General features: G+C 36.7%; 1 protein-coding gene across 1 annotated transcript in view; it reads left to right on the top strand.

Moving 5' to 3' along the window:
• The window catches only part of LRRC6 (leucine rich repeat containing 6), a 33,223-nt gene extending 22,017 nt beyond the window's left edge, over positions 1-11,206 (top strand). The window contains exon 12 of the mRNA XM_014965187.1: positions 8,613-11,206. Within this exon, the coding sequence (XP_014820673.1) occupies positions 8,613-8,796 (184 nt within the window). The 3' untranslated portion in view covers positions 8,797-11,206. The remainder of the gene's footprint in view (positions 1-8,612) is intronic.
• The last annotated feature ends 4,616 nt before the right edge of the window (positions 11,207-15,822 follow it).

Below are 15,822 nucleotides of genomic sequence, written 5' to 3'. Positions count from 1 at the left end.
ACTAATGGCCTGTCTGGTGCTGTTGATAATGTGATCGGCTCCCATAGCAGAGCCATAAAAGCACTTATTTCTTCTGATAAGTCTTTTCCCATTGGCTCATTCAGATTATTAAACTGGTATATGCTAAAACTAAATCACCTACTGAGAATTGCCTCAGCAGAGCTCCTTGCTGTGTAACTCAAGTCTGAAAAACATTTAGAAAGCAATGATTTTAAATCCTTCTCATTAATGTATTTGCTCACTGGTATACAGGTTGAGCTACTGCAATAATAACTAGGTTCAAAAAGCAATTTTGCAATGTTTTATAACACAGATCCATCCTACTAAATGTCATGTAAACTCCAGCTCTTGAAATCTTGCAGGTAATGACTTGCCAGAAGCAAGCAAGTATCAGCAATGCACAATTTTTTCTTTTAACTCTTCGCAAGTCTTAATAACCCTTGCTGCAGGTAGACAGTAGGGTTTTAGACACTTGGTCTAAATACAAATACTATGATATATCTTTTAATCTTTCCTCTTCCTCTTGCTATAGACAATGATACTCATTCTAGAATATCATACAGTAACAATGAAGTTTGTTAAGCAATTCACCTGTTTATATTTGAAGTGTTGCATTTGTTTCCTTATTTGATTTCATTGTGGTGCATGCTCATAGAAAGAGTAAGCAGTTAGTAAAAAGTAGTATGGATCGTGAGCATTCTTCTGGGTCTCAATATTTAGAAGACTGGCAAAATGGCTCTGCAAGAGTCAGTTGTCATTAATTCTGCCTTTGGTTACTATGGAAACAAAAGGTGGATAACGAGCCCTCAGCGTGGGAAGGATGTGAACCTGTTGGAGTGGGTCCAGAGGAGGCCACAAAGATGATCAGAGGGCTGGAGTGCCTCTGCTATGAGGACAGGCTGAGACAGTTGGGGTTGTTCAGCCTGGAGAAGAGAAAGGTCTGGGGAGACCTTATTGCAGCCTTTCAGTACTTAAAGTACTTATAAGAAACATGGATACAGACCTTTTAGCAGGGACTGTTTTATTAGGACAGGGAGTAATGATTTTAAACTAAAAGAGGGAAGATTTAGACTAGATAGAAGGAAGGCATTTTTTATGCTGAGGGTGTTGAAACACTGCACCAGGTTGCCTAGAGAGGTAGTAGGTGCCCCATCCCTGGAAATATTCAAGGTCAGGTTGGACTCTGAGCAACCTGATCTAGTTGGAGATGTCCCACCTTATTGCAGGAGGGGTGGCTAGGTGACATTTAAAGGTCCCTTCCAACCCAAACTGTTCTATGACTTTACTTTGCAAAAGAAATGGTTCTTTCCCACAGAAGAGCAGCTAAAACTTTAGGTACATTGAAAGAAACCAGTTAAAAGAAATGTCTTAGCTTTTTCCAGGAGAAAAATATCATCATTAGAAAACTGACATTATCTCTCTTTCAAATGGATTCTGCCAAACAGCAAAAGAATTGGCAACTTGTGGATTTGAGATATATATTTCCTTCGAACCCTCTGTGTGCCTGTGCTTTTGGCTACACATTAAATATTTAAATAGAAATAATAATGGGAACGTGGAAGTAACGGAAGTAATAATGTGAAATGTTCCAGTTTCCCACTCGCTGATGAACTAAAGATGCTCCATGGCACAGAGAAACTTCAAGAATTTGTGTTTGATTTCAATGCGGTTTTAAGTAATTATGAATATGCTTACTGTAGATTTTGAAAGAAAAATAGAAATTTTACTGTCAAAATATTACAGGGATATATATCACAAAATTAGAAGTAGGAAAAAAAGACTTCTGAATTAGAAATCTTACTAAAAATAGTAAATTTTGACCTCTTTAGTTGAAAAGTCGCTGACTAGCCAGATGCTAAAAATTTGCTGAATAGTTGTCTCTTAGATTACAGAAGAACATTCATTATAGTGATTACACTTGACAGCTACAGATGTCTTAGCTAAGTGCTGTCAGACATATAATCTGCTAAGCTATAATGTAGTGCTTTAAATTTCTTTAACTCTTGTTAGCTAGATTGCAGGATGATACTGTCATTACTTCTGCCACGTAGGAGATTTCTTCTGTGACTGTGTACAAAACCCTATTTCAAACCTTCAAAGAGACAAGTTTCTATGGGAGGAATTTGACTGATTTATTATACTTGTAAAGCCTCTATGCATATAGCTGCTGAGTGTGCCAGTCTCACTGTAACTGGCCTAGTAATTTCTCTGATTGGTACAGAAGTTGAGTTTGCTGCAGTTGCATGGGTGAAATTCAGATAGAGGTTAATTTTCTGAAGTCACACTGGAAATTTTAAGAATAACAGCTACATGAAGTCAATAATCTTTGTCTCACACTCTCAGCTTTAGAGTATTCTTCCTTTAACACATGGCGAAATAAAATAAAATTATATAAAACTCAATGTTTCTAAATATAAATATATACACAGTTAAATTCCTCCAGTAAACCCGTAAAGAAACATACATAGGAATACACAAGACATACTTTTTTCTTTGTGGTTTTGTTGTTGGTTTGTTTGTTTTTTGTTTTTTTTTTTCATTGGGAGGGTGGGTTGGTTGTTTGTCGTTTTGGTTTTTGTGTTGGTTTGGTTTTTTACTGTGGCTCTTTATATAGAGAGGTTGAGAAATACAGAGAATGGATTACTTTGAAGAGGCAAAGGAATGGACCAGCAATTTCTAGGGTACTTAACAAAGCAGAATTAAGAATAAATCAGCAAGTTCTTGTCTATACATATTTTGTAATGAAATAAGGAATGTAAAGTAGAGGTTTCTCTCTGAGTAACTCAAGCATTGCAAATCTGACTGCTCTAAGTGTCTTTCTCCTCTTGGCTAAGTAATGTTGCACTGGTTGACTACACCAGCAGGTGCTGTAGAAAACACTGTAATGCATTAGGTTAGAAATCTGACTTATTTTCTACTAGAATCAGTTCTTGCTGGCAGTATGTAATTTACGGGTTTTTGGGGGTTGGGAGTGGAGTGGGAGGGGTTTTGTTTGTTTATTTTTTCATCCAGATTGTTTAAGGGAAAACAAAAGAAAAACATGCTGCTGGAATATCCACCACTGTCTGCTGGTACACCTACAAATGCTTGTGAGCAGGCTACCCAGTTTCAGCCAAACTTCACTAGTTGGGAGAAACTTTAAATATATAAAAATGCCTGTGAGTTATGCTGAACTTAAGGTCAAGAAAACTTGCATGTTTTTAATACCGTATTGGATTTCAATTCCAACCCTTTTCTAGCAAACGTGTCATCATAAGACTCATTAACAGAACTCCTTTTATGGTTTACAGTTTCAGAGTGATGAAGCATTAATTTACTTTCCTTGGAGAATTTTTTTATTTTTAATTGAGCTTTTTCCCATTTATTAACAAGCAAAGAAAGAAAGACTGATTATTCAAAAAACTCTACAGTTGTCTCACTTGAGATGTAACAGTGTTGCTTAAGATGAGATGTATTTCGAAGCTCTAATTTACTGGATGACCCTGATTTAGCTTAGCACATTTTGGTGGAGAAGGTGCAAAGAACAAATTTGTAGGAGAAATTTGTAGATTTGAGGGTAAGAATCTTTCTTTGGAAGTGAGAAGTCCTGATTTGGATCCTTGAAAGAATCCTTGTGAAGTGTGGAAATAATCCCTTCCTTTCCACAGACTTAATGCCTGAGGATCTCTCCCAGTCTTACATTTCTACAGTTTACAGAGAGGGATAGAGATGTGACAAGGTGGAAAGAAGATAATTTCATGTTGCAAAGAGAAATACAGTAGAACAAAATTAATAATTTCCTTAAGACTAGGAGCATGAGGTAAGATGAGGTCAGAAATTGAATTGAGTTGTAGACAAACTAATCTGAAAGAACTGCAAGAAGATTTATGTGACCTTTCAAAACCTGAATTCACCTTCATTTCTAGGCCTAAACCAAGCACAAATATTTCAAATTGAAGAAAGCTAAGCACATCTGAAGTGTGCCTGCATGACAGATGAATAAATCTGTGGAAAGATCACAAATGGCAAATCAGTTATCAATCCTATTGAGATTGTTTGCTTTCTGTTAATACCTGGGAGCAGATCATAAGTCTTGAGAGTTAAATGGATTTGCAGAAATAATATTTTCAGGCTACATAGTTTGTTAGCTGACATGAGGACATCAAGAATTTTTTACAATCCAAGTTACATTTTTCTGGGAAAGGAGAAACCATAGGAGTTCTAATTCAATTGACTTCTTAAATAGAAAGTGGAGTCAGGTATGACTAAGCAACATACTGAAAAGGCTTTTTGCTCAGGTTAATCTTAAAGTATAGATTAATTTGCATTCTCCTGGAGGCCTAGAGCTAATCAAAGGGTATACATCTCTATCATTTGACTAATGAGGCGAACAAAAGGTGGGGTGGCTAAGAAGTGATTTGAAAATTAATTTGCACATACAGGCATCTGGTAATCCATAACTGTAATAAGGGTGAGAAGAATTCAGAAATATGGCTTCTGGAGAAGAACAGTCTCAAGAGCAGTGTTCAGTTAACTCTTGATTGCTACAGTCTTAAAGTTATCTCCAGCTGTCTGTATGAGACAAGGACAAAAGACTGAGGGCAGAGATGTATTTTAAAGTGTCTTTGTAACATTCCATAACTTTGTTTATGAAGTCTTAACACCTTGTTAGAATAAAGTGTGTTTTCAGTGTAAGCTTCCCAAATTTTTAAATATTAGGGACTCCACAGGGACTGACAAATTTAAAAGGGCTTTTTGTTTTTCTGGGTCAATCAAGGAATGAAAATGAAATAGTATTATAGCCAGACTTAGAAATTTAGGATCAATTTGCATATTGCAAGTGTTGGAGCATTCTACTTGCTATCAGACAACGTTAGTTTGAAATCAGGTATGTTGAGGTGATTGTGCAAAAGGTGGAAAAGGAAGGAACAATGAAGTTGAAAATCTCATGGTGACTGTCATTTTCAGTTTAACTTTTAGAAACTTGGATGCCAGTATTATGTACATTCTTAACCTGATGAATCCTATTTGTTAGGTGTATTTGTCTTTTAGAACAGAATGACCCAGGTATTATCAGCCTTTTCTTTATCAGAACTTTTTACTAGTGATTTATTAGTTCTTTTTGATTGTAGTTCAGTCCTTGAAAAATGAATTTGATTCTGCCAACCATTGTTTATTCATATCTTCCCAGTGATCCACTGATTCTGAAGACTACTGTAACAGCTTCATTTCAGATGACACCTATATAGAGAGATTTGAAAGACCTCTTATGCAATGAAAGAAGTATTAATATTCCAAGTATCTGTAAAACCATGATTATTTGCTTAGATTACCCAGTATATATTTCTAAACCTGTATTTCCAAAAGTTGAGACCAGAGTATGGCCGGTGTAAGACATTCACCATCGGTTTTTAAAGCACATAAATAAAGATTTGTCTTTCTCAAAGTTCTCAAATAAGATATAATTCCAGATACTGAAATCACTTTGTTTTCTTTTTCTAGAAAAGGATGCATTAGTACTTTTTCTAAGATGATAATAACTTTTATGCTATTTCATTCACAATGTTAAAAGACTGGAAAAAGTGCCTCTGCAAAGCTGTTGGTTGTGACTTGCAAATATCTTTGGAAATCCTGGTGCCAAAAGGAAACTTTCAATCAAATGTCAAAAACCCGTATATTCTGGATCAAACATATGAGAAATCTTTAACAATCTAAATTTTATTGAAATTCAGAAGTTGAAACAGGGGAATGTAACTGTCAAATCATTAAAATATCAAATATGGGGATTAAGGACTGTGTGAACAAAAGTGTAAATTATCAAAAAATATCAAATTATCAGATATGTGCTCTGTCACACACCAGATTGTTCAGCAGGCTGCTATAGTTATGCAAAATGGAAGGACTTTGTGAAGTCTTTTCATTTTCATTTTTAAAGGCATTGTTGAGCTATGCACAGATAGAAATAGCCTTTCAAAAGAAAAAAAAAGTCAAGAAAAAAGAAAGACTTTAATTCAGTATTATTTAGTTTGTATGGTTCTCTAGTCTTTAGACCATAATTTTCACTCAAGTAGAGAACGCTCAGCAGCAGGTAGCAGTGCCAAAAACGGAACTTCTTTTTTTTTTTCCCTAAACCTGAAATTGAAATCATTTGCAAACACTGAGATTTCCAGAAATGTGCTGTAGCTGGTCCTGCAAGAAGTATTATAGTTTTCATCACTTTTGTCTTGCTGTTGCTTGTGGAAGAGCTTCAGCAACAAATTACTTTTATTCTGCTAGGCAGAACTACATGGAAAAAATGTTTACATGACATAAAACTCATTCTTTCTTCCAAAAATTTTCAGGTGGTTAGTCTTGACATCATCAGTGCCTCTTCTTACATAGATTACATGATGAGAGGAGCAGATTCTCAGCAGATGTGTGTGTCGTAGCTGTACTGACTTCAGCATGACACGAGTCTACCTCGTGTTGTGGTCGTTGAGATAGCACTGTGAAGCTTTACTAAACAAGTATAAAATATTTGATTATGTGCATATAAAGGCATAAAAATTCACTTCCTTCCTGGAAAAAAAATCACCTGTGCTTGATTCTCAGTCTTTCTTATTGTCTGTTGCTAATAAATTCTCAATAACATGTGCTGATCAAATTTTGAGAATGACTGATGCATATAATCCTTTCACAGCTTGTTGATGTGGACTGTTACTTATGATGCTCACTGTTAATTAATTTCTGGTGTACTGAAGATTATTCTGCTACTAAGCAATTAGCTATTCAAATTCCATAGAGTTTATTGTGTTTTCATGACTAGAAATTTGTACAATTTTAGAGCTGTTGAAGAAATGTAAAATATCACTACTAATTAAAATACTACAAATCAAGGAAAATCTTTTCTACCATGTGAGGGAAGCACAGGCTGAGGCTAATTAATTTTTTCATTAGTGGTTTTTAACTTTTTCTGAGGTGCTTCAGAATAGTTATTAGTGATTAGATTAAGATTCTGGACATGGTGTGCTCTCATTGGAATCTCCCCAACAGCTGCTGATAAAATTATTTCAGATCACAGCGTATTTCATATATTACACAGGAAACAAAAATGTCTTTTACTTTGAGGATGAGCATTTTCTAGACTGGTGCCACACTGAATCCACTTTTATTTCAAGTAACTGTGTAGCATAAGGAAAAAATCTAGCTTTATAAAGTGAAGAATATTATGGTAATGAAGTAAGTTCTGTATTTATTACCCATAAAATTCTCCTCTGAGTAGTTTTTGTTTGTCTCATTTTTTGGAAACGGTTATCCAGGTTATTAAAGCAGGGTGTTTCTCTTGTTGTTTTCCACTCAGCAAAAGGAGCAAATAATTCCTGTAGCCCAGGAAAAAACTAGTGACATAAGGCTGAAAGAGGTGGTTGGGCTGATTATTACCTCTTCTGTTAGGGATACTTTGCTTGGCATAGCAGAGGAGGAGAGGAAGAAAACTCCCATGAATCCCTCTGCATCTCTCCTCCACTGGACTAGAGATCCTGCACACAAATGTGGGCTGGGATGTCCCTCAGATCTCATGGAATCGTGATGGAGAAGCACTGGTAGAATTTGGAAGCTCCTTGGCAAAGCTATCTCTCTGTTTTAACAACTAAAGATGGTGTGATTTTGGTTAAAAATCTTTTCATAGACTTTATTTACATGTTTTCATTACCCATATTGTCATCAAAGAAATACATTCTTTATCCAGTGACTCTTCTTGTTTGTTCTAGTTCTAATGAGCTTTTCTGATCTCCTGGGTAAATCTGTAATTTCCTCACATCTTTGAAGAGTGACGCACTGTCTTTTATAATGTTAAGCTTGGAACTTTGACCCAAAGTAGCACTCCTCAGTATAAAATGAAAATTAGTATGAAGATGTACAAACTGTGGTGGAATTTGCAGAAATTAGAACATAATTTTATAGTTAAATTTCCATGTTGCCATTTTCCCTGTAAACAGTTACAAATTACTTGAAAACATGCTAGTTTTTCTATTTAATTGTTGAGCTCCCCTATTCAAAAAAACCAGTGGCTTTAGGGCTGCAAGACAGAAAATATAAGAATATTTCAAATCTTTGATCATTGTGATGTAGATAGGTTGCCTTAAGTGTGATCTAAAAGAATATCCTTAATAACAATAGACTTTGGGAGTTCTGTTATAGCTTTGACCTTTCTTATACTTTCATTTAAAATTGTTTTCATAATACAAGCGTGGTGAGGATCTATAATGTCAAAACATAAGAATTAGCTGATTTCTAAAATTAGCTGATACTAAAATATCCTGTCTTGCATCAGAAGCCAACCATTTGTAATGTGATACCAGCAATTACATGTTCCGATTTAAAGCAAATTATAGATGTCAAAAAATTAACTTTTGATGTTTGTAGGCTAAGGATTCTTTTGTACAAAATCTCAGGGATTTTGTTCTACTTTTCTGTGTTTACAATGTGTTTTTTATGACAATCAAATCTCAAGAAATAAAAACTTTTAATCTTGGTTTAACTCAGTAACAACTCTCACACTTAAATCAACGTATTTATAAACAGGCACCCAAAATAGTTCTGTTACCTTTGTCACTGAAATGTAGTTTTTCCCATTTGTTTTTCTATTGTTTCAGGAATGTACAAGTTGAGAAATTAGAAGTGGATCCCAGTAAATATTCATTCCCTGATGTGACAAAGATAATCCAAGAAAAGGACCGAATTGGGCAGGGACCTATCAGGCTACAACCAGAGAAGATTACAAAGACTAAGAGTTATGTTGAGTTTGAAAATGATGAAGATGTTCCTCCCTTAATTTGAAACATTCTTAAATAGTCCATTTATATATGGCATTTAAGTTTGAATTATTTTCATGAACCTTGGTGTAAAGTAAGTATAATATAGCTGAAGTTGCAATTATTACAGTTCTTCTCATAAACTTTGTTATGCATATGTTTTCTGCTATGTTTCTGTTAGTATATTGCTATATAAATTCTTTTTTCTAGATTGCTTACTTAGTAAGTCTTAAATCAGAATGGGAGTCATATGTCAGACATTGTCATTTCTTCAAAGAATTTACTGTCTAGCTTGCAAAATAGTATATTACTGTAGAAAAGGAGAGAAAGAAGGAAGAAAGCACTTGTAACAAGACTTATTCTGACTAAACTGAAGATAGCAAAAAAGCTCTATGTATTCCTTCAGTGTTTTCTTTTTCATGAGGCACAACAGTAAAAGAAAATAACATATTCCAGGAGTGAGAGACATTGCTGTAACCTTCCATACATCAGTGAATTTTCCAGCTTAATGCAGAGCTGCTGGATTCTGGAGCTGGTGTAATGATGATGCCACTCCTGGAAGATTCTAGAAGAGAATATATCAGATGTAGCACCGTGGGGAAGCTGGGAGGAATCAGACAGACCATTTTGTTCCTCTTCATGCAGCTGCTCTAAACTGTTCCATCTTTTTCCGGATCCCCTAAAAATATCAAGGCTAATTTGAACCTGTTGGATGAAATAAGGTTGAGCAACTGTAACAGGATGAGCTGCTCCTCCCTACTCTCCAGCCCTTTTTTAGCAACCAGAGACTCCATTATCATATTTTTTCCCCCACAGCTTCTGGATTGCCCAATGAGTGAAACAGGACAATGTGAAAGAACAAAAGTACACTGGGTGACATTAGTAATTTATTGCGATTTGACAAGACCAATTTCTTCTGTTTCTTTTTTTTTCCCCCTGATTTCCTGAGAAAATAAGGCTCATGTCATTCTTAGCTCTGCTTTTGAATGCCATTTCTGTTATTTTCACCCTATTAGACAGAAGAGAAAGGTCAAAGAAATACTCAGCTCCTCTAAATTTAGTGAAAAACATCACTGAGTAGTAAAAAGGGATTCTCTTGATGCAACTGCTGTTTGGAAGAGAGAATCAGCCAGTACCAATTCTAGCAGTAGTCATTCAGCTCATCAACATGTTGGTAACAGAACTCTTTGTTCGTGTTACCATTCTACCTAGGTGGTAGTTAAAGAAAGCAGGAGTTATGATAGTAGAGCTCTGGGAACCTGGGGGAAAGCTGAGGAGAGCGTACGAAGTATTTAGGAAATATGGTTAGACCTTGAGTTACTATGGAAACAAAAGGTGGGTAATGAGAAGACTGGAATTTTGCAGAGAGAGGGTCGCAAAAAATACTTCTGGGTTGGGTGGTTGTTGAAATAAGGAATATGTAGGGGACATGCAATGTAAAACCATAGGAAATCAAGCCTCGTTAGCTTTGTCGTCTACAAAACAGCTGATGTAAAGATACAGGAGTGCTGAACATCTCTTTTGGCCTTTTAGTTGGGCAATTAGCATTCAGTTCTATTGTAAAAAAAAAAAAAAAAAGATAACTTTGGCTTTTTTACTAATTTGAAGGCCTCTTTTATTTCAAAAAAAACCAAAGAGAAACTCCAAGAAAAATCAAGTTGAGTGACCCACCTTACTGTGCTAATGAATTTGAAACTGTTTCTCTGTAAAGGAAGATTTCATTTGGTCCTGCAGAAAGAAAATGCTTCTGATTCAAACCAACTTTTTCTTTTAGCCAAACAGGACAGAGCAAGCAAATTCAGTTCAGGAAGAATCAAAGAGTATTTTGTGGTTACATCTTGGTTTTATCCTTAAGATAGAAGATTAATAAGCTACGCTTATAGTTGAACCACTGAAACTGCACGTAAAATATGTTGTAGGAATCTGTGTTCAGATAGTGCCCATAATATTCCTCAGCACAGAGCAAGTTTGTGATGCATTCTTTGAAAGTGTCATTTCCCTAATTGTGAAAAACATTAACTAACTGCTGAGTTTTCTGCTTAGAAAGAAACCGCTGCTATTGAATTCTGGGTTTTTTTAGGCACTCTAAAGTGCTTTATGATTCTCCACAGATGTTTAATGTAAGATAAAGACAAATAGTCTATCATAAAAGGCACTGAAGAGAAGCAGAATATACCCGTCAACTTAGGCTGATGGGTTTAACCGATGCATTTTCTTTGGTTGCAATTTGAAATGGATATAGAATAAAAAAAAAGAAGTTTCATACTAATGCTGCATATGCTGAGAAAAGAGAGTGTATATCTCACAAAGACCTAAACCAAAGTTAAACTTGGGCATAATCTGACCTATTGTACTATCATCTTGGATTTTTCTTTTCCCATCTTGTGCATTGACTTGATTTTTCCATTTCAGAATAAATTATTCCATTATATAAACCTCTCAGCCTTGAAATCTACTTAATAAGCTCTACTCTGGTAAATGGAGTATGAAAACATCAACTTCTTTGGCATTATTCCCCTATTCACTACAAATTCCTAATCGTGCTGGCTAACTATGAAAAAGGCAGTATTACGTTTTATCTTTTGATGTCACTGAATTGTTATTCTCAATGTATGTATGGGCCTTGGAGATTATAGGAAGAGGATGATTGTAGAGGGATGAAGTGTATAAACACAAGATGATACCAGTGGCCCACAGGAGCATAAACATGCATCACAAAGTATCAATTATTGATCACTGAGGTAATGGATCCTTGAGAGAGGAAGACACAAGAAAGAGGACAAAGGACATGCAGCCAACACAGACAAAATATCCCCTGTGTAGTGAAAAAGCAAAGAAGATGACAAAAGGAATACAAGAGAGTCACAGCTCCCACAGTAAAAAGGAAGAGTAAAGAAGGAAGAGCATCCCCAGCACTGTGTCCCCCAGTTAAGGACATGACAGCTGATCAAAGCTGTGGTGCATCTGCAGCAGGCTGCTCCCACCTACAGCAGGGAAAAAAGTGCTGCTTTTTGATTTGCCACTTGCCTCATTCTGCCGCTGCAGACTCAGCAATTGTATGTACAGCATTATCTCTTACTATGTAATTGGGTTAAGTAGATTAAAATTTCGGAGAGCGCTGAGTGTGTGTGTGCGTATTGTGGTATTTCACCTCTAAGTAGATGACTGGGTGAATTTAAGCAGTATGCGGTGGATGGATCTATTCATCGTCCTTTAGACAGGAGATGGATGGAGTTAATGAAAAATTCTAGCATTATTGAGAGGAAAGGGGATGTATAATGGTTTAGAAAGGTCCTTGGATTTGCCACAAAAATCTTCCCCTTGCTCTTAAAACTGGGCAATGGGATGTAATTTTTGGATTTTCGCAGTCAGAACAAGAGAATTTTGTTGATGCACAAGACAGAAGCTGAGTCCAGTTCCTCCCAGAGGCAAGTAGGTTCAGCTGGGTGAAAAAAAACCCCAGAAAGCAGAAGAGACTCTGTTACACTGTTGCAGCGTGAAGCTATACTGCATTTACAATTACAGCTGTATTGCAGAACAAGGTGCACTAAAAAAACACAGCTTGATTCAAAACTGCCTTTTGTCTTACAGTCTTAGATGTTCAGTGTGGATATTGAATACACCCAGTCTGGGTAACAGCATTGGACGTGTAAAATGTGCTTTCCCACTGCATGTTTCAAGTGGTAGTTCCCTTAAGGAATGGTGAGTAGCAAATACATTTCTAACTGGTTAATGAATAGTGAAAGAAAGCTGTAGGGTAGCCTCTTGCTAAAGACCAGGTGTTTGGTGTCAAAGCTAGACTGTGTTTGTAATTGAAACCTCACCCAAACAAAATCAGAGAATCACAGAATTGCTGAGGTTGGAAAGGACTTGTGGAGGTCATCTTGACCAGCTGCTTGCTCAAGCAAGGCCACCTAGAGCTGGTTGCCCAGGACTATGTCTTTGACCTCCCGGCTTTTGAATATCTGCAGGGATTGGAGACTCCACAATGCCTATGGGCAACCCGTTCCAGTGTTTCAACACCCTTACAGTAAAGAATTTCTTCTTAATATCTACTCTAAGTCTTTCATCTTTCAGTTTAAAACCATTACCTGTTGTCCTGTCACAACAGGCCCTGCTAAAAAGTTTGTCCTATTCTGTCCCATCCCTCCAGCCTATTGACTGCACCGCACAGCTTGGTGTAGTCAGAAAACTTGCTGAGGGTGCACTCAATCCCGCTGTCTATGTCATTGACAAAGATATCAAACAGTACTTGTCACAATACAGACCTCTGAGGGAGACCTCTTGTCACTGATCTCCATCTGGACATTGAACTGTTGACCACTATCCTCTGGATTTGACCATCCAACCAATTCTTCATCCACTGAACATTTCACTCATCAAATCCATATCTCCAATACAGAGAGATGGATGTTTTAGGGGACTGTGCCAAAGGCCTTACAGAAATCCAGATAGACGACACCTGTAGCTCTTCCCATGTCCACTGATATAGTCGCTCCATCATAGAAGGCCAAGAGATTGGTCAGGAAGGACCTGTTCTTGGTGAAGCTATGTCTCGAACCACGTTCTGGTCCTCCACATGCCACCATCCAACCAATTCTTCATCCACTGAACATTTCACTCATCAAATCCATATCTCCAATACAGAGAGATGGATGTTTTAGGGGACTGTGCCAAAGGCCTTACAGAAATCCAGATAGACGACACCTGTAGCTCTTCCCATGTCCACTGATATAGTCGCTCCATCATAGAAGGCCAAGAGATTGGTCAGGAAGGACCTGTTCTTGGTGAAGCTATGTCTCGAACCACGTTCTGGTCCTCCACATGCCTTAGCATAGTTTCTAGAAGGATCTGTTCCATGATCCTCCCAGGCACAGAGGTAAGGCTGACAGGTAGGTATTTGTGCAATTTGATAACAGCTTTTCTAGCATGAAGCATAGGAAAATCATAAAAACCAGTTCCACACTGGGAGTTGTATGGTTGTTACTGGAAATACAACTTTCAGTGTAGTACAGCCTTAGTGTCTGTGAAAAAAAAAATCTTTGAACTTATAGCATGTATTGTATGAACAGAACCACTTAAAAGCTCCGTTGCTCTAAACTGTAAGCAACTTTCTCCTCAGAAACTTCACAGAAAATATGTCTATAAAAGAGGAGACTGGTGAACATTTGGTTAGAAAGATGTGAGCTGTGGCTATGCTTTGACCCTTGTTTTTGTGCTCTCAATCCTAACCATCTGTAAGTCTACCGGCAGCATAATTATGCCTGTTTTACAGTGTACATAAATTAGTGTTGGCTCTTCTGGTTTTGCAACCAGGCAGGCAGCCATCTGACTTTTTAATTAAGGATTTCACTGTGATTGATAATAAAGTTCCAATATGCTTCCATATTTAAATGAAAGTGCATCAGCAGTATAAAATTTTCAAAGGGAAAAACATTCACATAAATTTATGAGTCACCTATGAAGTATAGATAAAGTGAAGCATGACATCAGCTAAGAAGGAAATCCAAGCTGTCCGATTCTCCTGCACAGAACTCCATTCTGCAGTGGAAATCCTTCAAGAGAATCAAGTCCATTTTTTTTCACTCATTTTATTTTTGTTCCATGAACCTGAGACTTTATATTGAACTTGTGAACATTTAAAGATGCTGATATCCTGCATAATTTTCAGAACTTTCTGTGTTCTTATCCTCAGCATCTAATTACAACTTCAGATATTTAAATGTTTTAAAAAAAAAATTACCCTCCCTTATGTCTATAATAAAAGCTGTATTCATCTCACTAAAGTTATTTTTCATTATTCTAAATAAAAATACATGTCAATTTAAATTTATGCTTACAGTTTAGCTCAATCTGGCAATTCTTGCATGAAATTCAGTCACTGTCAAACATTTTTAAAACTTTTGCAAGTGTGTCTCCAGTACAAGTCTATAGTATTTTACATCAATTGATTAAACTTCTTCAATTTCCTTCCCACGAATCTTGAGATTCAGTCTGAACATTCTCAAAGTGGTCGTGACGTGTCAAAGGCTGCTGAGACCTGTTAGCGTGTACCTTATAGATGTGAACACATAGTGACGTTACTTTGTGCTAACTGTGCTGGGATGATTTCTGTGGGGCTGAAGGTAATTTCTCACACGTTATCAGCTGTGATGAGACACATAATTACATGCCTGTGATCTGTAAAGCAAATTCTCCCTCTTTATCAGTGTTTGACAGTAGATGCTCAACAACCTGGTTAATCAAAACCAGATTATACTGCTAGAATTAATGAGGCATTGAAAGGGTTTAATGACTAATGGAAGCTTTTAAAGCCTGTTCCAAAGGGATTACTTCATTTAATATTTGCTCCTAAGTAGTAGAGAAATCTTTGGCACCAAAGTCATAGTTATTCAGTCATATGAATTTCCCTGGGTCAACTCAACCCTGATACCTCGTAATTGAATATCTGAGATCTAGTTCGTGTTCTTTAAATGAACAAAAAACCTGTTTCTTCTTTCCCATTGTATTAGTGCAGGATTCAGTGTACAGGATTCAAGGACAGCTGGCAAAAATGACTATTTAAATCAGCTTGGGACTGAAGTAGAAGAGACTTTATTATTGAGAATAAGCTGGATGTAATATCTGGATCACAGGATTAAGGCAAATTATGTAGTCAGAGACAGCAAAGTCTGCCTTTTATATGAGTTTCAACACCTGATAGCTCTTGAGATATCAGACCTTAAATTTATCACTAGGCCCTTGAATCATGAAAAGGCCCACATACTTTGGTCAGACTTTTGATTTTTGTAAAGACTTTGTGTGTCATTCTGGAGCCTTTCTCCAATTGGAAAAGAGGATCCAAAATATTGTTCAGTCTGGCCAAGGAATGAACACCTGTGTGTGAACACAAGTATAAATGTTCTCCCCGCTGCCTGCACTGCAAAACAGGGTGACAACTTATATACTTCCTTAGGCGTACTGGGGCATGACAATAGGTCCTTTCAGGTGGTTCTAGGGATCTATTGCCTGACATTGCAAATGAAGGCACAGCAAATGGAGACAAGCAGGA

Source organism: Calidris pugnax, unplaced genomic scaffold (genome assembly GCF_001431845.1).
Source record: "Calidris pugnax isolate Ruff unplaced genomic scaffold, ASM143184v1 scaffold41, whole genome shotgun sequence".
NCBI lineage: Eukaryota > Metazoa > Chordata > Aves > Charadriiformes > Scolopacidae > Calidris > Calidris pugnax.
This window is presented reverse-complemented; position numbering and strand designations above follow the sequence as displayed.